At 42.1% G+C, this 21791-nt stretch overlaps 1 protein-coding gene across 1 annotated transcript in view; it reads left to right on the forward strand.

The window, feature by feature from the left end:
- LOC126915243 (girdin-like) overlaps nt 1-21791 on the forward strand; it is a 178811-nt gene that overhangs the window by 115856 nt on the left and 41164 nt on the right. The window contains exon 4 of the mRNA XM_050719713.1: nt 16514-16577. Coding sequence (XP_050575670.1) covers nt 16514-16577 — 64 coding nt within the window. The remainder of the gene's footprint in view (nt 1-16513; nt 16578-21791) is intronic.

A 21791-nucleotide genomic window follows, 5' to 3' on the forward strand; every position in this document is an offset into this window, starting at 1 on the left:
TTCAAGAACGATGGAATTCGTTGGGTCGTTAGTTTGACCGTCGACTGTCGTGAGTGTGAAATTGTTTATTCGGTAGATGGATACTGGGACGAGCTTAGATTGCATTTAATGGAAAGTTATATTTCTATCGCTCATATCGGCTAAATATTTAACGAATAAAATAAACTTTCAGATACTTTAGGTGTCTCGCCAGTATATCGTACGCGAGACGAAAGTCAGATTGCCAGAGATTCGCTAGGCAAATTGCGCGTTTACACCGCACATCTCACGATTCCCCGGGGCCTATGGTTGCGCACGCGCAAATTGCAGAATTTCCATGAATTCGCGGCGTAGCGTTTAAGCCGACATTGCGTTCACCAAGAGGCGCGTTACATCGCTATCTTAATAAAGCGCAGATATACGGCAATCTTTCGAGTTATACGTCAGCACGAAACAAACATTAAAGCGTATGGCACGTCCCATCGATTTACAAGATCCCGTAGAATCGATCGAACCCGACGTTAATAAGTTGTACGCAGATAATAACGTTCCACGGATTCCACACGAAGATCAAGACTCTGGATCTCGTTGGCTCGTGTTCTATACACAATAAACCACTCGTTCGACGTTGACTCTGTTCAACGAACATGTAAGTTAAATTGTTCGACGTTTGTCGATGTTTTGTGAATTTTTTACTTCCGTTGCGTTTGGTGTATTGGTTACGTGTATTGGCTACGCGGTTTGATTAAACATTTTGTCTTTGATTATGACGATGAGAACTATCTTCTGCTGTCTTGTAGACGCGTGAACTGTGTCCAAGATTATAAAATTACATCGCACATATCTTCATCAACGCGTTATTACCAGACGATCATACTACAACAAACTTTTCCAACGCGCTATGTACCTGTCCCAATCTTCTATTTGCCAGACAACCGTTGTGCAACCGGTCAAGTCACTCACCACTGACAGTACGTACAAACATTCTTTCCGCGTGAATCTAACTGGTTCGGAGCTGTCGCATGTAAAACGGGGAATCGCGAAATATCAAATGAAGACGGCTGACGCGTTACGTGAACCATCGACGTTGCATGACAGCGACCGATTACACCTCGCGTTACGCGTGTTCCGACGTAATTGACGCGCGGCAACAATATCGTCCTTATTATGACAATTACAAGCGGTGCTTGATTTCACAGCGTGGCTCCGTCGTAATTGGATTTGTCGGCTGTGAATACTTAGACAGTTGGTTTCTTCAGTGCCGACGAAAGATCATTTCCGTTTGTTTTTATTTAAACGGCGAAGAGAAAGCTTCAGTTTTGAGTATTATCTTCGAACACCAGTACGATACTATTTGAAACATTCTTTGCAAAGAAAGTACGATTATGTGTATCTATTATGCGCTCCAGAATTTTCAAACATACATAAAACATGTAGAACACTTTCTCAAGGAAATTGAAATCGATGACTCACTCGGCTAGCACCATGCACCGCTGGAAATTGTCACTGAACACGCGCGTTAATTGCGTCCAACGTTCGAATAGCTGTCGTGGCATAATGCGGCGCAACTTGTCGAGTACGCTTTTGCCAAGATAATTTATCGGTTCGCCCACGTAAGTTGGGATTCCATTAGTAACTTATTAATAGCCAGTGGGAGCGAGCGGTCGCGCAAGAAATCACGTTGACGACAACGACGCCGACGACGACAACGACACATCGATCAAAATCGCGACACGTTTGCGTGCGTTTCAAAACATCGTAGTTTCGTAACGAAGCCATTAACGGAGAGCATTCACCGAGTTTATTTGAGAAACGCTTGTTTCGAGATCGCCCTTTCGATAATTAATGTTAGGTAAAGGGGTTTGCACATATTCCGTTTACAAAGTCGAATCATTATTATTTCTGCATGTACAATGACTCGCGTAAGCGTTCAAATACCTTCGCGAGTCACCGAATACGTAGATCAGAAAAATTGCGATAGCGAATTCGATATTTTTATACGCAAAATAATCTATTCCCTCTGTGATATTGAAGCTTTGAGTCGTTAAGAATTTTTTCTTTTTTCTTTTTCAAATGTACAGTCCAGTTGTAATTTACGTCGAGAAGCGTCATCGGAAGATAATTTATGTCTTGTTGGCAATTTTCCGCTGTCAACGTTCTGGATGTTTCGCGTTGTGACATCGGGCTCCGTACAAATCACTATAGAGCTGTCAGGAAAAGCAGGCGTTCATAATCTAACGCTGGACCGACACGTCCGTGACGTAGACGAAGTGCAAAAGCTGGCACAGGCCTACTCACTGCGGTTACGTAACGAAAATGATCCTTTCCCAGACAGTGTGCCATAGCGTGCAACGCTTTACTGCCCTAATCCCACGTTCGAGATCTCAAAACTTGATCATCTTCAGAGGCGCAGGTCTTTTAAACTTCTTAGCGAACCAGCAACACCATTCCTTAATTGAGAGCTGTTTTAGTCATTAAATATTAAATTTATTATATGGAATACCTCATATCGTAGAAATTACATATGAAAATGAGAGGAAAAGGCACGTAAAGCTTCTGTAGATAGGCGAATGATAAAATCCAAAATATAGATAATCGACGAGTTGAGTCGTCTTTCCCAGTTAAAACGTTAGATAAAAAGCCAACGAACATTTATACGAGGATACTCATAAGGTTCCAAGTAATCAGCTCGCATTCCCTCGCGAGAAGCTGATAGCCAACTCGATTGCTCGAAACACGATGCTTAATTTTATAACACCGGCCAATGAGTCTGCATTCCGTCGAGTGAAACAGAATTTCCGTATGGGACACCGTAACGATATCAACCGTGTCCCCGTGCTTCGCATCGCCGCGCCGCCGGTGCTTTGATGTTTACGACCAATGACGATCGAGATTTCTGTCTCAAGGGTTTAATAAAAGTCTGCTGCTCCGTATACTTGCGTGTAATCTTTGAAGTAATATTACGGAAGCGCTATATGCGATCCTTACAATATCGCATGCAAACGAAACATCGTGACGTTCGTCGAGAAGGAATAATATCAATAACGTTCATAGACCAAGCTGCGTATTTATGCGCTTTAATACCTAATTGGGCAACATCGTCGTTTCTTTTTCGTTTTGAATTCTAAACCAGATTCTCTTCCTTTCTTTGACTTACTTCTAAAGACTTGTTAATACAATTCCTATTTTTTTCATCTTTCAAATACGAATATAAGTCTAAAGCGATTTTTTAAATAGTTTTGGAAGAGAAAATTAATTGACCCGCTGCTCGAAGAAATAATAAGCGAAAGTCATACATTTACCGATCGATCAAGCAAAAATCTTGCACCATAGTATATAAGTTAAACAGCATCAATTCTAAAGTTCTGGATCCATGAAAAATTTTCTAATTTTCACGGTGATCGTAGCTTTAAGGGTGACCCTGCTCTGCTCTGCTTTTCTCGTGTCTTTAACCGTACTACCTGTTCGAACAGAGAGTCGATAAGAGAAGCTGGCGATGATCCAGCAGAGTATCGCTAAATTGACGCTGATTCGCAGTAAATTACACGGTCGGTTGCGCACCAGTGTCTCCGAAATCGTGACCGTAGCCGTGGAGAGACCGTGGCGCGATAAGGCTGCGGTTGCGACTAATGGCGAGCACGAAAGATCCTCGCTGCGTGCGTATCAGGTTATTAATCGTTGGCACTTTCAGCTCGGCTGCTCGAGCCAGCGATCCGTGCGGACAAAAGGAACGCTAAATAGCAATATCGAAGCTTCGCGCAATCATTGGACTTATCTTCTCCTTCGTCTTCGATTTAATTAACCCTTTGATGTATTCAGGTTACGTTCGACATTTTATTCCAATTGCTTTGTATTTAATACGATGGTTTCCAAAGCATTTTATAAATCAGTCTTAGGTTCGTTTTGTTGTAACTGACAGCATGATCGTTGCAGCGATACGATACAAGGCAATATATTCGATTTGCTTATTAACAAGAGCGTGGTCGGTGAACTGGGTCAAACGGTGTCCTCGCGATCGGTCGCCGACCGGAGAAAGTGTTTCTCTCGAACAGAGGGACGATTTTCAAAGAACACCAACTCTCCCACACTATTTTATTCGCGCTCGACCGAGCACCGGTGCAGCGCCTACTCGAATCCGCCACGGGTGGTCGGATTTTCCAATGAGCGCCCACCTTTTCCAAGTATCCGCCGATCATCTAACTTGATCATTTAATGTATCGTTTTAACGTACGTGTTTCTGCGGGAAACGTAGCCTCGTGAAACGTACAATGTTTAGATATCTTTGGAAATTTGAGTGGATGATGATGAAATTTTGAAAATTCCAATTTCGATCGTAAGGTTGTTTCAAATTTTCATTAATATCGCGATAGATATGGCGATATTAATATCGCGTACGATGCCTCGATAGAGAGTTCGATAAACTAATAAATTCCAATTTCTTCTTCTTATTTACAAATAGTCGAAATTTACGAGCACACGAAGACAGCTGTATTAAACGGTGTAAAAAGAAAAACCACTGTTTTAAAACGTATAGACGTACGGCAAGGTTATAATCAATATGCAAGCTTCTCCCACATTCCACTAGCATCGATGCTATAAATTCTACGATCTAAATCGTTTCGAGGCGAAGTATGTACATCGTCGCACGTTTCCAATACTCACTGAACAGTCTCATACGGTCCGTTGCTTTCCCTAATCAAGATGTAATCGATAAGAGAACTCACCGGTCCCGTATTCCTAGACCGCTCGACTACACCTCAGTCATTAACCCCGATCGTATAACCTGAAATCTTCGCGGCGTGTCGAAAAAGAATCGCGAGTACGCCGGTCCTGTTGTTCCTTTCTTCATCCTGCTTAATGCTCGCATGGATATCGAGAAACAGCCGTATCGTGTAATTCTTAAACACAGGGAAAAACCGGACGCGGACCGTTCGACGCTGAATGTTCGGTAAGAAAATCACGTTCGTTACAGGTGTTCGAGTCGTGTTCCGCCGCGTAATCCGCTGCTACGATCTTATCGCGATGAAATTAACCTTCCGCGAGACCTGCCGCGGCCCAGTCCACGTGACATCCACGGCATACCGCGGGTGCATCCATCGTGACGTCCGAGAGGACATCGAGCAACGTGCCGTTTTCAAAGAGGTCGGCCGGGGCCACTCCTCCTCGATAATTGTCGACTTTGTAACGGGCTCGCGTACCGGCCATCTAGTCGACTACATCGCCACTCGACTGTACTCTTTTATTTGGCACTGTGATTGCTGCTGATTGCTTGATGAGATTCCTGTATAGGCAGAAACGCGATCGGTTCTAGGTTTCGCGTAGCCTCGCTGCGAGGCGTTCTTTCCTTTTTTTCTTCTTTTTCTTCTTTTGCAAGGTGAGGTCAATACGTGACTTATACCTTCGGTTTAAAACGTCGATTGATTTTTAAAAAGATTGTGTGCGTAAATAGCCATGAGGCAGCACAATTAACGAATATGATCTTCCTACTTGTATTCGTCGATAATTCGTCGAATACATCAACTGTAGCGAACGCAGTTCGATTGTAATATTGGACAATATTCCTGGAACTAATCCCTGAACGATGCTGTAGGATCCAGCGTATCGGTAGAGTGGGGCCGGTCAAGTAGACGATTAATTTGTCATGCTCGGCCGTGTAACATGCGTGTTCCTCAAGCGGCTTGGCACGGCCGAGTGATATTATACGCGCGCGCCAACGATTCCTCATATTACGCGGTCAAACCGTCCGCCATTAATATCAGAATGATTCTCGTGGCGGCGCGCTGGAGGGATGCGCATGGACCCCATGTCGGGAAACGCCGTGATTAAATGGCCATTTTTTCTCGCGATGATAAAGGACGCCCGGCTCGATTACACTAAAACCAACAGGACTACTACTAACCTAGCGGCGTACGCTACTCGAACAGGATCGCCCATCTTTGCGTTCCTCTCTCCTTCAAACTACATTTTCTTTTTTCTCCGCTTCGTCTTTCTCCTATCCTCGTGGCTTCCTTCTTTTTCCTTTTATTCCTTCCCGCCGATATCTCGATATTTCCTCGGTGACGGCTGATGGACGACGTGTACGAGCCGCGAATACCTCGTTAGTCAATTAGCCACTCGCTCGCTTTCGTTCGGACATCTGTTTCTTCGGAAACCTGATGTACTGTAACCGAGCTACGTACGTATATTATTTTTGTGATTAACAGATGGTTTTTTAGAGCTCTACTGTGCTAAAACGATGCTAATCGCTAGCTGCTAATGGACTTGGCGTTTTTTTGCCCTCTGTCCTTGCTAGGTCAGGTGTTCTCGCATAAAGGTGTAAGGTGGAAACATGACGATTGATTTTATAGACGAACTGCTTGGTAAATGGATATGTCAGGCATCCTTGACATTAGAATGAAAAAATTGTCCAGACACGGGGAAAAATTATTCTTAACCTTTGATTGCTATTTATACGCGAAGAAACAAGTTCGATTAAAATCTTTGTAATTTAAGTAAACCTTTGTAAATCACTGATATTACGAGAACATCCGCGGGAAATCGTCGACGAGGAATCCCGTCCACTGACATTCCGAGCAGTGCGTGCAGCCACGCTCGGCATTTCGCGCATACCGAGTCTCGATTCAACCCTTCCTCATTTTTTCCATCCGATGCAAATTGCCACCTGTTCGCGCGACCTGCCTCCAGCCTCCGTCGAACTCGCGTAAACTACCTTTGGTCACGTTCTCTGCAGAGCAGATTTCCTTGCGCTAGAAATAGTAGAACCGAAGACGAAAGAAAACCACTACGCGAAGAATTCTTTCTGGAAGATATCGTGTGGGCTAGAAAGCGTAATTGTAAAATGTAATATCGTAAAATTTATCTGTCCACTATCATCGATAACGGAGCAATTTGCTACAGAAATAAGCGAATTATATAAATTCGATGAATTTGAAAATATCTTAGTACATTCTATTTTTCAAATATATTACTGACTCAAATCGTACGAACACTGTTCCTTCGCTCCGAAGTCAGCCATCTCTAAACTCTAGCCATACAGAAACTCTGCAACGAAGGTTGACAATTTTCGAAACGTATTTACGAGAAGCGCGACGATTACAGCCGGTTCGCAACGAAATGTCCACGCATTTGACTTTACGGCCGGTGATCCATGAAAGGGCAAAGACCGAAGTGGTTATTAGCGAGAGATTACCAACTGGTCGTCGGTCTGTTACGACTTACGACCCTCCGTCGAAGTGTCGCGTCAATCCCGAGGCCGTGAGAGAGCGTCGCGCTTCGACTCGCTCGTCCATAGAGGTGAGAGGGAACAGGACTCGTTCGTAACTAAGAACTATCAATCCACGCGTGCACGGTTTCACCGGCTTCGGCTGCACGATGCCGGTCATTACCGGCCGATGACGACAGTACGGTATCGAATGAGCCGAGACTAAAGTGGCGAACGAGAATGGCAACTTCTTTTACGCGTTGCGCGCCTTTCAGTCTAAGAAAAGCTGCCGCTATGCTTCTCACTTTCGCGCCGAAAGAGTAGCCTAATTGGGATTTCGTATATTCGAAGAAGTTTAGTTTGAATCAATGGAATTTTACCGAAATTTCCTAAGGAACAATATAGAGAAATATTGAAAAAATACTTGTATCGATCGATCGATGTCTGTGAACATCTGATTCGACAACGAAAAATTACATCCTGTTTGTCGTAACAGTATTTTAATTCGATATACATTTCGCTATCTATTTTTGTTATATACGAGGGATATCGATTCGCGTTATCACAGTGTACTAGCTATTTACCGTTGTCAAAGCGGATTGCATAGGCTGATACTTAAAGCCGCATAGGAGGACTGTTGCCATTCCGAGATAATCCTCTCGCTGGTGGTCTACGAGCAAACGCGGAAACAGTTCTCGGCGGTATCGTTCCAGCAGGAAAAAGCTTGGGGATTGGTCGTAACGCTTGGAAATGGCTTTAAACAGGCTGACGCGTTTCGTTATGAAGCACTGTGAAGAAATTATGAAGAAGAGGGCGCGGAACGTTGCCCTGGGATCGCGTAGATGAGCCGACAACTTTATTCCATGCTTAACTGTGTGCATAGTTTTATCGTGAGTTTTGTTACGAGAAAGTTAGAGTAACAAAAGAGAACAACAAAATATTAGAATACGGATAGAATACGTTTATTGACAACCTTCTACCAAAACTAACAAGATATGCGGAATAATTATTCGAATGTGATTCGTATAGAGGAAAACTGTAGAAGGAAAACATTTATTTGAAAAGACCAGGATTTGGAAAGCGCGTTGAATATTGATTATGGCCAGGTATTAGTCGGCGATTCTTCCGGACTATAATCTAGGGATTATAGGGTAGCGGCGTGCGTACTTATCCGACTATATAATACAAGCGTATCGTGCAGAGCTACGGTGCTCGTTGGATGTACGTGGTGGGTCATACCACCGCCTCGAATGTCCTTTAACGATTCGGTTAATCATCTTTAATGAGAGCGCTTGATACGCGGATTCAATTTAGAGACTTTATGATGGAACTTGATGTTTGTAATTTATGTGCGACGTGATCGAGCACTTCGAATACCTTATAAGGTATTTGCATTATTCAGGGACATTTTAATAATCTCCAATTATGCACTAAACCAAGGAATACAATCTTTATATCAGGCTTATGGCACGTCTTTCTTTTTTTTTTTTTTTTTTTTTAAGATAAAATACTCAAGAACGTTTATTCGGTTGAAGTGCCTCGTGGGGTATCTCAGGTATTCACGGCCATTGATTATTAATAACGCCCAATTAGCTATTGAAAGGTAGACCGAAAACAGGCAAGGCTCATTTAAAATTATAATGAATCTTTTTGAAAATCAAGTAGAATACTTTACTTTAATGTTTATTCTACTTAATTGCAAATTGGTATCGCCGGCTAGTTTATTTTATGCCAGTCTAATGACAAATTATAATTTTATAAATACTATATGCCTGTACTGTAAGTATACAGTGGTATAATTACGTTTAACATTCACAAATGGATAATTATGAAAATTCATTTCACATAGAAACACCAAAAATTAATCCACAACGATCAATAATATTCTTAATCTTCTGCAATGAATGAAATAAATGCACTGTACGTTATTACAGCGATACAACGAGGACAACATTACATGGAATTAATGAGTCTATACATTCGTGCCATTAATACAATCCTTCTCCTCCTCCATCCTCACCAACATCTTCATCAAGCACGTATAAACCGCAATGGACGAACAATAAACGCCCTTACAAATGAATCTCGACCACGCACTCACAGACGTAAGTACGTACTCCACCCCCGCGCAGTTCCAAGATTTATATTCCATTAGGACCTTTCCTCCTCACCCTTCGTTCTTCGCTTTCCATATATACATATATACATATATATATGTATATATATATATATATATATATACATCGACCGTTAGGACTTTATTTATCCACTCGCCATGCTAGACCATACCTCATTACCGGTTAATTACCGGAGTATCTCGTAACCGACAACGGCTAGATGCTGCGTGACTACTTACTATGTTCTGTTCGTCTGAATTAAACGTAGCTATACCGCGAGGCTAACGTTCGTTGCATATACGCATTGATAAATATTTGCTAATTTTTACAAACTGTATATCAAAGACGAAACATTTGAGAATAGAATAGGGTTGAAGCATTGGAAGACGAAGTATCGACGGAAAGTTTTCAAGACTTTTAGCGTTATTGGTTAACGGCTAAGAAGTAGGAAGCCGAATGCAATGGGAACGTGGAATAGTATCTCATAAAGACTATGCTACTACATGGAAAAAGCTCATTCCACTAACAGCAAGTGGCTTTTGTATTTTCTGTGGAATTTAAATAAAGGCTTCATTATTTCCAACGAATGAGATTCTACAGTAATAATGTAACACGATGAGAAATTTTTTCCATCGGTAAAAAATTTCCATTATCAGTACGCCTATATCCCTCGGTGAATCCTGACTAATGAGATTCTACTCATTACCCTAATTCTTCTACATCGTGGCTCAATCCCTTCCTCATTTTCTACGTTATTTCCTTAAGCGTAAAAATTATAAAGAGTCTATCGGAAGCCTCTTAAAAATTGCCCCGTCTCTTTTCCATCTCAAACTCCGTGGTAACTTTGTAATATAAATCCTCATTACCGCTTTCTCATTTCCATCGAGAAGAAAACGGTGGACAGATGGTAAACGAGACGGTCAGCCGGGTGGAGCCCTGGTCGAGTCAACCGGCTTGAAATATAACGTCCGGGTAATGAATCGCAACATTCAATTACGCATTAATAACAAGGCGGCGGAGAGACGGGGCGGCCGATTATCTCGCGGCGCGTACAATGTGCGAAAGCCAGCGGCTTGTTTTCTAACAAACAAACTGACGGTTATGGCCGCCACCGTGGACAGAGCCATAAATACGAGGCGAACGTTCGCTTCTGCATGCGCGCCACCAGCCGTGATTTCCTTAATTGATCGAACCACGATCCACACGATCGAGTCGTCGCTTGACGATCTTATCAGCGCTTCTTATCTACGTAGAGGCGGCTCGTACAACGTCTAATCTACGCGATCGAGCGCGCGCAAACATCTCCCACGCCTGCTTGTGTTCACGCGTCCGCTTGGAAAGGCGACCACGAGAAATATTCGCCGGTTCCGCGTCGCCGGCTCGAATAATTAAACGATCCTGACCGACGCGACGTCTAACGGGCGAGACAGCGCGGAACCGCGGCCGTAGGCGGCCATATCGCTCGAATACGCCTGGTTTATGTGAAAGAGCTAACAGTGTTTCGGAATTTGACCAGCGTCGATTCTGCTGAGAAAAATATTACGCGTCGATGAGTTGCTTTTGGATGACTTACGGCTAGTTGTGGAAAAATTACCTGATCATGGTTTTGATTATTTTTCAAGTTATTCTGCGATTAAAATAAATTCCACATTCGAGTATTTCTCTACGTATACATACGAATAATGGCACGTACCTGGTCTTCTTTGATTCTTTCATTGATATGTTGGTCTGTAAAAATGTGGAAAATGAAAAAAGCTTTGCTGAGAATTTTCTGAACGAAGTGTACAACACGCGATCAATATGTGTTCCTATTCGCCTAGTATTCGATATTATACACATTCCACGCCTACTCAATCGAATAACTCATGCGCCAATCTCTTATTTACGGTGTCTCGCGCTATCCTGCCAACAAAATACCCCATCACTCATAATAACTTCTCCATTCGACGTGTTCTACACAAACACGGCGGAAACTAATATCTAAGTCAGCAAAAAAATTCTACGCGCAACTTGCTCTACCATAAAAAATCACATAAAAATGCATTCTTACGAGATTTTATCTTTCGTTACAACTAAACTCAACGTACAATGTCGTCTGTGTATATCGCAGCAATAAAAGACAAAATTCAAGCAGAGACGAGCTACGGCACCGTATGACAAGTGTTTCTATGACCAAGCAAACGCGTAATCCCTGTACACGCTTACAAAAAGTACTTGGAAAATGGTGAGGCGTGGGTGACTCCTATTCTCCGAATAACTGTTGCGATCGTAATATTAGCACGTAGACATTTCCGCGCGGACTTATCGCGCCCCTTGAGCGCCACTCGATCGTAAACTAACGGATATTCGCCGAAGCCTAGCACCACCGAGTATTCTTTTAATTACGCGTCAAACGATAGAACCTGGGCGACAGCTTGCACGCGCGCATATAATCTTTCTAGCGGAATCCTCGGTTAGAAGCGCAGTACAGATATGTGTATTTATGGCGACAAGTGGAAATTATAAAAAGGTTGTTTCTTTACAGAAACAGAGAAACTTTGTAATAACGGGAATATTAGTAGGAATTATTAAGTCATTAGAGTCTAAAAAATATTTCTTTTTTTTTTTCATCGATTTCAACGTCTATCACCGACTCTGCTTTTCTGGCCACGAAAGAGAATTCCAAGCATTTGTTTCGTATCTGTCGAATAGAAAACTTAATAGTAAACTAATTCGATGATCAATTGAGATACGTATTTCTTTGAGGATTTTTAGATAAAATATAAATATGAAAATCGGTGAATATTGGTTGGCACGGTGCAAGAGGACAAAGCAGTGGACGATCGGTACCGTAGTATGGTCGCGAATGTTGTCGCCGTTATCTTCTCCAGGCTCGATCGTTTCTCACCGCCTAAGTATATGCTCATTGGCGTAAGGAGCATTGCCTGTGTAATCTAGGATGTTAATCGGGCAACATCGACTTGTATTACGGTACAAAGTAATGTTGTAATATACTATGAGCCGGCGGTGAATTAGTTTGAACGTTTAAACTCAACTGGCTACAGCCGCGCATCAGGCCGTGTATTAAATATCCTGTGCATGAATTAATCTTAAATTAATTATCACAGTATATCTCAAACGAAAATCGCATAATTTTCGATCAGACGTCATAATGATATTATTGAGATATGTGTAATTTTGTGTGCTAGACTAGATTGGCCGTGTAGTAGTGACACACGTATGTGAATATGAGTGTGTGGAAGTATGTGTGAACGGTGTCTCGAAAAACAGATGAACGTAAGTGTTCCGTTGGCAGTGTGGTATGGAAGGTGGTGACACAAAGAGAGTGCAGAGGCGCGAGCAAATGTATATCGACGAAGATCCTGGAAATCGTTTATTAAATAAATCTAAAACTATTTTAATATGAATTCTAAGTGTAACCTTAGTGTTCCTTTACTTTTATTTCAGTAATTAAGATCCACAATTTTTAACAGATATATGTGTAATTGACCCTTATGGAAAAACGGCTCATAAAAAAAATAATGAATTGACGTGTTATTCGAGTAGAAAATCCACTCACCGCCTGTATATTTACCTACAGACCTACATATCCAATAGGCTCTGCGTTCGAAAAGCTCGATTATATTAATTCAGTCTATAGATCGGCACGCGCTCTAATAACCTATTATTATATTAATACCACTTCTATTAATAGCATTGAATTCTTACGCAACATATTAATTACGCGCGCGCGCTTATCTATACAATTATTATCCAACCATAAAAGATACGCTATTCCATTGCAAGTGAATAAACATTGCCTATTTCCGAAGGCAGCCATGCAAAAAGTCCATCAACACATTTCGTTCAATCTGCATTAAGCGAGCTCTGTCACTTCATGCCAATCAAACAGATGGATTTTCTTTGTTAATAACTAATAACAGAGGATTCGTTCAAATTTCCCGCTGGAACTAACCAGCAAACCGTGGTTTCGTTTAGATTCTGCGTACGTTTATCGCGAGCAACGAAAGGAACGTAAGACAAGATTTCTCGATGCGTCTCGTAACTTATGAAATTAACAGCCAGATAAATAATTAAGTGTTAAATAATTGATTAATTGTATTCGCGGGCTATGACGCGTGAACAGATCCTCGCTTCCGGATCAATTACCGGACGTGTCATCATGTTTCGATATATTGGGTTGGCAACTAAGTGACTGCGGATTTGTCATTACCACCTAACTTACCATTTGCTATTGTTGAAGATCACCACCTAATGACAGGTGGTAATGACAAAATCCGCAATCACTTACTTGCCAATCCAATACATCCAACGATCGAATTTGTCCGTCCGTTTCTTCGTTCGTGAAACGTGAATTTCAGATGATAAAATTGTAAGACCACCTTGAAGAGACAAATTTTATCTACTTCTACGTCAAACAATTTCACACTTCAAGAACTTATTGAATTATCTATGCGTTACGATATAATAAGGCTCGAAAGATCTCCAATTTCCCTAATACCTGATCTTCAACAACGTCGAATGTCGAATGTTCGCATTATTAGTACAGATCGCGCGATAACCACAGAATTAACATTTCCTCTGTATATTCATCCTCTTCGATACGCGAGTTTTCATGGTGAACGATGAAAATAACTAGCGGAGGACTGCACGTGTATGCTCACGAGGATTTGCGAATAGCGACCTGTAATAAATAATTACCGAAGCAAGACATTGAAGATATACTTTTTTTCACGCGATTATAACGACGTCCACAGGAGTCGGGGAGGGGACGTGTAATCATAGTGCACCGCGTGTAATGATTCACGGTAAATTCTTTGACCTAGCTTATTACTTTAATTAGGAACGTTGCAACGATAGTGAGGGAAGGGGAAGGAACGAGACGCGTGACAAGCGTGGAATAAAAAGCTTTAATCAGCTTTATTATTAACGTTAATAAATTGGCCCATGGCATGGCATCCACGTGATCTCTGGGCCGCGTCGTTTTACGCGTCTTTTGTTGCCGGCGTGCTGTGACCGCGAAGAGAACGGTACTCTTTCTTTATAATCCTCTTTGGACTCACGGTTACCTCAAAACGACTCGATATTTGTGTACTTACATAAATACTTATAATGACTGTGTTTGTTACAGCATTTACATGCTAGTTAAATAGGTTCAGTTATATTAAATGTCGTATCATTTACGGCTAATAGTACTTTCGTATAACTAGACAAATGTAATGTTATGGAAATGAAATGTATAGAACCTGATAGAAAACGCCTGATTGGTAAGTAAGAGTATGTGCAAGTACTTTGTATAACGTACCTGCACCTATTATTGGAAAATGTTGATTTTGTTAAGACGCTACTATTTATGCAAATTATGGTGAAAATAGGAATGAAAAATTGCGTTGACAGAGCGTATTTTATTAAACTAGCATATTTTAATTTGCTTCAATTATGGTAGAAATAATAAGGAACATAAATGGGTAGCAGTAGAATTTATTAGCTATCAATTATTATTATTATATTGCGAATTTCTAATGCAAATGCAGGGCTTTATATACCATGAAACATACTAAGAGTGTAATAAAAATAAAGTACCATTGATAATTATACATCTCACAGGAATTGCATCTGGTTTTCTGAACGGCGTGCACGTTAAAAATTCCTCGTGCGCACATTTATTCTGTTTAACTAATTACTGGCGAGCATATGCACGGTTATTTATAACTCTTTACAAGTGCGAAGTTTCTTCTTTTTCTATAAAATTCCATCGACGATGAAAGGTATACGTACGTTGAACATCCTCGTTATGTGAACTCATTCTATGTAATTGCATTAAGTAAAAACCAGGCATACTACTGGCAAACATACACCCATTCATCATCCGTACCTCGACAAGTGCTACCTTTTTTATCGATAAAGTTTCATCCAAGAAGAACAACATAATTGCACTTGATATCAAACATACTTCTCATCCAGATTCAGTTTATGAGAGTTTACATTTACACGTTTTTTTTTTTTTTTTTTTTTTTAACACTGAACGTCAGTGACATCGATATGTAACAATCTAATAACTTTTAGTGTCACTTTGCACGAAGAAACGGTACACGAAAATATCAATTATCAATAATAACGAAAGAAGCATATATAACGGCATCATAGAACCAACTAGAAATCAAAGTTTTGTATGTCTCAAGTGCCTTTAACGAGTGAAAAATGATAATAAATATACTTAGTATATACATCGATCTACCTCGCGATCTTTAACGCGTATTATGTCATCTGGTTGCCACGTTATTAATCAACGTCATTATTTCATGCTACATCTATCTTCCCTTCTCTCTCTTCCTTTTCCCTTAAGTATAACTAAAATAACTAACTCCAGTAAAGAAACATCGATATGAAGCTGCTGCCACTGCTACTTACAATCAGATGATAATCACAATCGCAACTCCCTCGGAGCTAAATATCGACGAAGGAAACGCGATGTATAGTCGCCATCATCGACGTTGGAAAAGACGCGCGAACATAGGGTGCCGCTTGGTCGACGTTGCTCGCGCTTCTAGCGGTCCCATCGTACCAACTCCTCTCTCCTCTCAACCGTCTGCATGAATATTCATCGCTTTTCCGGCCGTCGCCTGGTGCGCGAGCGTGCGTTGCTCCCAATTTGTCACACACCGTGGCATTATCCCATTTCGCTAATAAAGTAATATTACGGGGAACCGGGCACGGGCTGATATACTTTTTCACTCTGTTGCCATGGCGCGCAATTATGCAACTTGGTAATTGCACGGCGCCCTGCCCGTCAGCTAGCCGTATCATCGCGTAACGAGACGCGACTTTATTACCGAGTTCCTCTGCGCCCGCCTTCATCCACCTTGGATGACGTGGAAAAAAGAAACAACGTCGTCCGTTCTTCTTCGTAAACGACGTCTCAGACGACGGAGGAAAGGAGGACGAGACACAAGGAAGGCCGTACGTGCTGTCAAAAAGTCAGGCTGACCCACCCTATAGATCAGAAGGTGGACAAATTAACGCCGTCGCAGATGTTATTGATTGAAATTCACATTGTTTATTATTTCACAGTTTGCAATTAGACTAAAAATTGAAAGTTCGAGCGAAATTAAAAAATTCTGAAAAATCGACTTAATCATAAAACGTATTCGGCTGCGAATCGTTCGATGTTACAACGAAGGCAGAATAGTCTGTTTACGCGTTTACTATGTTTCAGGATGATCGAGAGAGGTTCGACGAATCGGCGACAGGGAGAGGGCGAGATGGTGGACGGTGGCAAGGTAAGTGGCTAGTCTTGATCGATTTTATCGATAATCGTGGAACTTGACTTTTCCTTTTTACGGAATCTTGTGTGATTATACACGTCTGATCATATGCTTGACGTGCTTCTCACTCTTTTATTTTTTCCTCGGAAGTTTGCTTGCTCGTTGTCGCTGTTCTCAAGGTGCTTGTTGGGTTAAAACGCTTTGATAACATGGCAGTGTTGTCCGCAATAATGTAATACGAGTGTCGTCGAGTCGCGATGCTAATTAGATTTTTTTAATGACCGTACCCTTTCGCTTGGACGCTGCGCGAGATCTTTATCGAGACGTTCCGTGCGTTTAACGTGTGTACAAGCGAAGGCAACTTGAATGTCGCGTTCGAGAAACTTGTGAGAGAAACTTCTATCCAACTTCGAACGATTACGATTCGTTTATGGCTTTCCGAGAATTCTCGAGTACTTTTTGTGCGAAATCTAAAATTCAAAGATATTTAAATTGCTCGATGCATCGCTTAGTATATATTGTCCAAAGTATAGATATTACAGATCTAACAATCTTCCCATTTTTCAAAAAAATTCGAAACAAATTATATAATATTACTTGGGTACCGCGTACTAGGTTCTAATCCCAACATTTCCAATTTTCTTTCTTCTGCTCGCACGAATCTCAACGAGTCTACCAATCTCCCTCTGGAAATCTCCCGAGGAATCGATTGACATTCGATTTCGCGACAGACAGGTATTACGCAGCCTTCTCAGGTATCCGCGACATTTGCTAGCAGACCGAGCGAGAGCCTCGTAATTAGAGTTTTTCTCGAAGGAGACGCGCGCGTGATCGCGTCCGGTCGCACCGTCAAAGATCAGCGCCGACCGATGCCGATAGCCCGCGAGAAACCGCATCTCGTGTCCCCTAACCGGTATGCCGAATCGAAAAAAAGTCGCAACAACATGGAGTGCGTGTCGCGCGATTCCGAGGACACCGATTTCACGGCAGATACATTAATGCCGGAGCCGTAGTCCTGTGCACGTTAGAAGCCGTCGAATAAATTTCCATCGGGACACGCCTCTGGATGCTCGATAATTCACTGGACTTTCTAACTAACGGAGAGGACGAGAATCACGGGAAAATCGTTCGCCTGCGCGATACCTTCCTATTACACGATTACGTTTGCGATGTTCTTGCACGATTTACGTTGGTTAATGGCAAAGGACAAGTATAGAAAGGACGTTAATTATACAGGCTAAGATGGATTGGTTAATTTCGTAGGAATTATTACTACCATTTCGTAGAATTCGTTTTAAGCAACGACATGAATGGCACAGAGATTGCTGTTGGTTATTTAAGGAGACCGTGCCTCATCCTTTGACACTGGTTGGAAAGTTTGTTCTTCTGTTCGTTATTTCCTTATTTCGTTATTTATGTGACTAAGCTTGTGTATATTATTGTTGAAATAGAAACTACTCTGACGACTCGTTACTTCCACGTTACATAATCTACGATAATAATTCAAACGAAGATATCAAACGATGACGGAAGCTTCGAAACTTTCAGAATTTTTATTACTTCACGCGTCAATGGCCGTGTTCGATTCTATCGCTTTCAAAATCTTCTCAACATCCCGACAGTAAGTAATTTATTTTGTAAAAAACCATCTCCGAAATTAAAATTATACTGTCGATATCTCGAAATGGAAAATCATGGTCCTGTTACTCGTGTTCGAAGGCGGTTGGACGAAAGGAGAAACGGTCCCCGGCGCGATCGATCGTTCCTGATTACGTAATCGGGCTTTCGAGGTCGGGCCGCAAAGTTGCTCGGCTAAAAGATGCTCTTTTGCCCCGGAGCGCGCTTAATCTTATCGCCGGCTAGGCTTTTGTCGGCCAGTTGATGCTTTCTCGAAGCTTTCTTATCGAGCCACGAGCCACGAGAAGCGCACGATTCTCGCCTCGCTTCCGCTTCGCTGGCTTCGTCTCGTATCGGCTCGTTTCCACTTTTGTCGTAGCTCGTAGCCCGACCCACTGGTAGAAAACAGCGCCGCATCACAGCTTTTAACACCGACGATACACGCGATATCCGCAACGATATTCGTGTCGTTTATCAGTGCACTCTATTAGCGACGCGATTCGATGTGCTTTATGCTTCGTGATACTTTGCCGGTTACGCGGTATGTGTTAGGTGCAGTGGTGAATAGCAAAAGTGTTAGGGAAAGTAATTATGGTGGGAACTGATCGGTGTTTATCAGTTTACGGTTAGGAAAAATTGTCGTAAAGGTGATGAGTGGCTTTTCAGTTTGAGTAGTGGAAATAATAGCTCAAACTGTAGATTGGAATCGAAGATGATACAATTTGAAATACATCGAGTTTTACACGCCGAGTTATTTTAGATTGGTCACGATATTTTATTGTTGTTTTTGTTTGTTTTGCCAACAGCAACTAATCAAAATGGAAGTTTATATTTTTGTCCGGAATAAGTTGGCTGTCCAAGGTCGCTGGACGCTAAATCCCCATTATACTTAATTACTCAACTTCCTTATTTGCGTTCATTATATCATTAATACGAATGTTTAGCGTATTTGGCCGATTAAAACAAACTTGGTGAAGACCAGTAACACATTGCTGGAAACAAGTTTCCTTAATGTCTATATCAGCCAGAAATGCAAGCTTGGAATCGCAATCCTTGTGGTAACAACTCGTAATCAATATTTATGGCGGGAAACGAGGAAACGTCTGGAGCGCAGAAAGAAATAGAAAGGGAAAATGTTGCACTCTGCCCATAGATGGTTTCCATTTAAAAGAATTCAACGCCGATTTACAATTATATATTACGATTATAACAATTCCGTCGGTTTGATGTCGACAAGATTTTCCATCAGCCAAAGATCGAAGAGAAGGAAAAACGAACGTGATCCAGATCATAAAAATAGCGATACCAATTGCCTGTACGTTGCCTGTACGTCATACGTAAAAGAACAATCTCTACCAACATCCAGCAATGAAACAAAAAAGGACGAACATATTTTCTAGTAGCCAAACGCTGGAAAAAGGAAGCTGAGAGGCACGAGCAAGAAGATGCGTGTCCCAACCGGGCCAGTTACGTCGTGGATTCACGAATCCAGGAAGCGTGTTAGCCGGAACGTCGCCGTTCCGGCGATGCATCGCGGTTCACCGGCATTGTTGCGGACGAACGGCGAACGAAACGGAATCTAATCTGATGGCGCGGCGGGTCCACCTAATGGGCAAGCCGTGTCGGGACACGCACCTCTGCTCTCCTCGCTTGTGTCCCCGGCCGAGAAGGCTAAAGTCGTGTTCGCCCTGTCCGATGACGATATCACCCTGACGCAATCGCCATACGTAATGCAGCTCTTTCTCTACGACTGGCCAAACGATGCAATGAATACGGTGAATCGCGGGATCGCGCAACCGGACACGCGTGGTCTCGCTTCTTCTCTGTTTTTCGACCCGATTCTTCTAAACTTTTGACCACGTCCTCTTTAGCTTACGAAGATACGATACATTGGGCATTTAGTTATCTGGGACATTTACTGGCACAGAGTCAAATGTATAATTCTGACGATATAATCTATGAGTGTTATATGATGCGCGGCTAACACTTTGACTGCCACGCCGAAATCACATGTTTCGCTGAGGATGCCATGGGAGTATTTTTATTGTTCAAAGTATATAATGACAAAATAATAATAAGTTGATGATGTAAGACAACATTCTTCCCCAATGGACCGTTTATCTTATTGGTGGTCACGAGTGACCATCGTAACACCTTGGTAACAGCTGATAGCAACATATTATAACAAGGCTTCGTTTATTTCAACAAACCATTCGCATTCGCTCTTTTGTCGTAAGCAAAACGTCCAGAATATATTATTGAAACTTGTAGGAGATATTGGTAAACAGTATTTGCTCATTCTGTATATAATAGTAAGGTATGTTCACACTTCTAACTTCGATTATATGATTATAAAGCAGTATTTACGATTAATTTCTAAGTTGTGTTTATAATAATATTCGTAGATTACCCCTCAAAGATATGGATGCAAACACAGTGCACCGTTAGATGCAAGATTTGTTCGCATTTTTTTTTTTATTGATGTTCTAATAAAAATGTTTAATTATCCAATAGGGCACTTTTTATTTCAAAGTATCTTCTATTTATCGATTATATTCAAAGTGCCCTAACTGTTAATTTTCATACAATTTTTCCGGTCACCAATTACAACCGTGGCTGGTCATATTTGACCAACGTGGCAGTCAAAGTATTAAATCGCGATGACACGAATCGATCCGAGGAAAAAGTACTATGCAGATGTAAATTGCCAAAGGTTTGCGAAAAATATCTGGCGATACGAAATGGAAGAATAAATTTAAAGCGATTGTTCGATCGTTCTGAAATCGCGAGAGCACAGAGCCTGGCAATGCCAAAGCCCAATGAACACAAGCGCAGACCAGGGGGAATCAGATGCGACCGATGTCCAATTCCAGCTGAACAGGAACGAACGCAAATTGAATCGGTCTCCTCAGTGCTTTCGATCCTGCTCAGCTCGTAACGTTGTCACTGGCAATTCCCTAGGCTTTCCACTCCGTAACGGAATTCTCTGGTTCCGGCTACACGTCGCGGCGCGGCTCGATGCGCGCCATTTGTCCCGGCCATAGTCGGCGCGACGGAATCTACACTCGTTAGGCGAATAAATTCAATTGGAAAGCCGGCCTTTTTGCCGATAGCGCGACGCGCAATGCGTCTTGGCGACACCGCAGCCCGTACCGCTGGCCGAAGTCGACGCCGACATCCGCTACGTACATGGCACCGATGCTGACGAGGTGAAAAAAGGTGTCTCATGCCGTCCCGTAGCCGTGTAACCGCTCGCCTCGATTGAAATTTCACCGTGTTCACGGTGCTGCTACTCGCGCGTGCAACTCGCTACGTTACCTTTTTCCTCTTCCCCTGTCGGCTTTCCTCGTGAGATTTTCGCGAGACCTGTGGTAAAAGGGAAAGCGAGTGAGACGTGTCGCAAGAGACAGGCTTGCTCGAAAATCAGATCTGAACTTAGATGATGAAGTTAGATTTTATTTGGAGCACTTGGCAAGCGTTAAATTAGAACGTTGACAAGTACGATTCGATTAATATTCGTTTAACGATGGTCTGGTCGATGCTTCGATTTATTCAAAAGAGTAATTGCTCGATCTGTAATCGACGAGCTAGTCAACGACAGTAACAAGAACT

The sequence above is a fragment of the Bombus affinis genome, chromosome 4, assembly GCF_024516045.1.
Source record: "Bombus affinis isolate iyBomAffi1 chromosome 4, iyBomAffi1.2, whole genome shotgun sequence".
Taxonomy (NCBI): Eukaryota; Metazoa; Arthropoda; class Insecta; order Hymenoptera; family Apidae; genus Bombus; species Bombus affinis.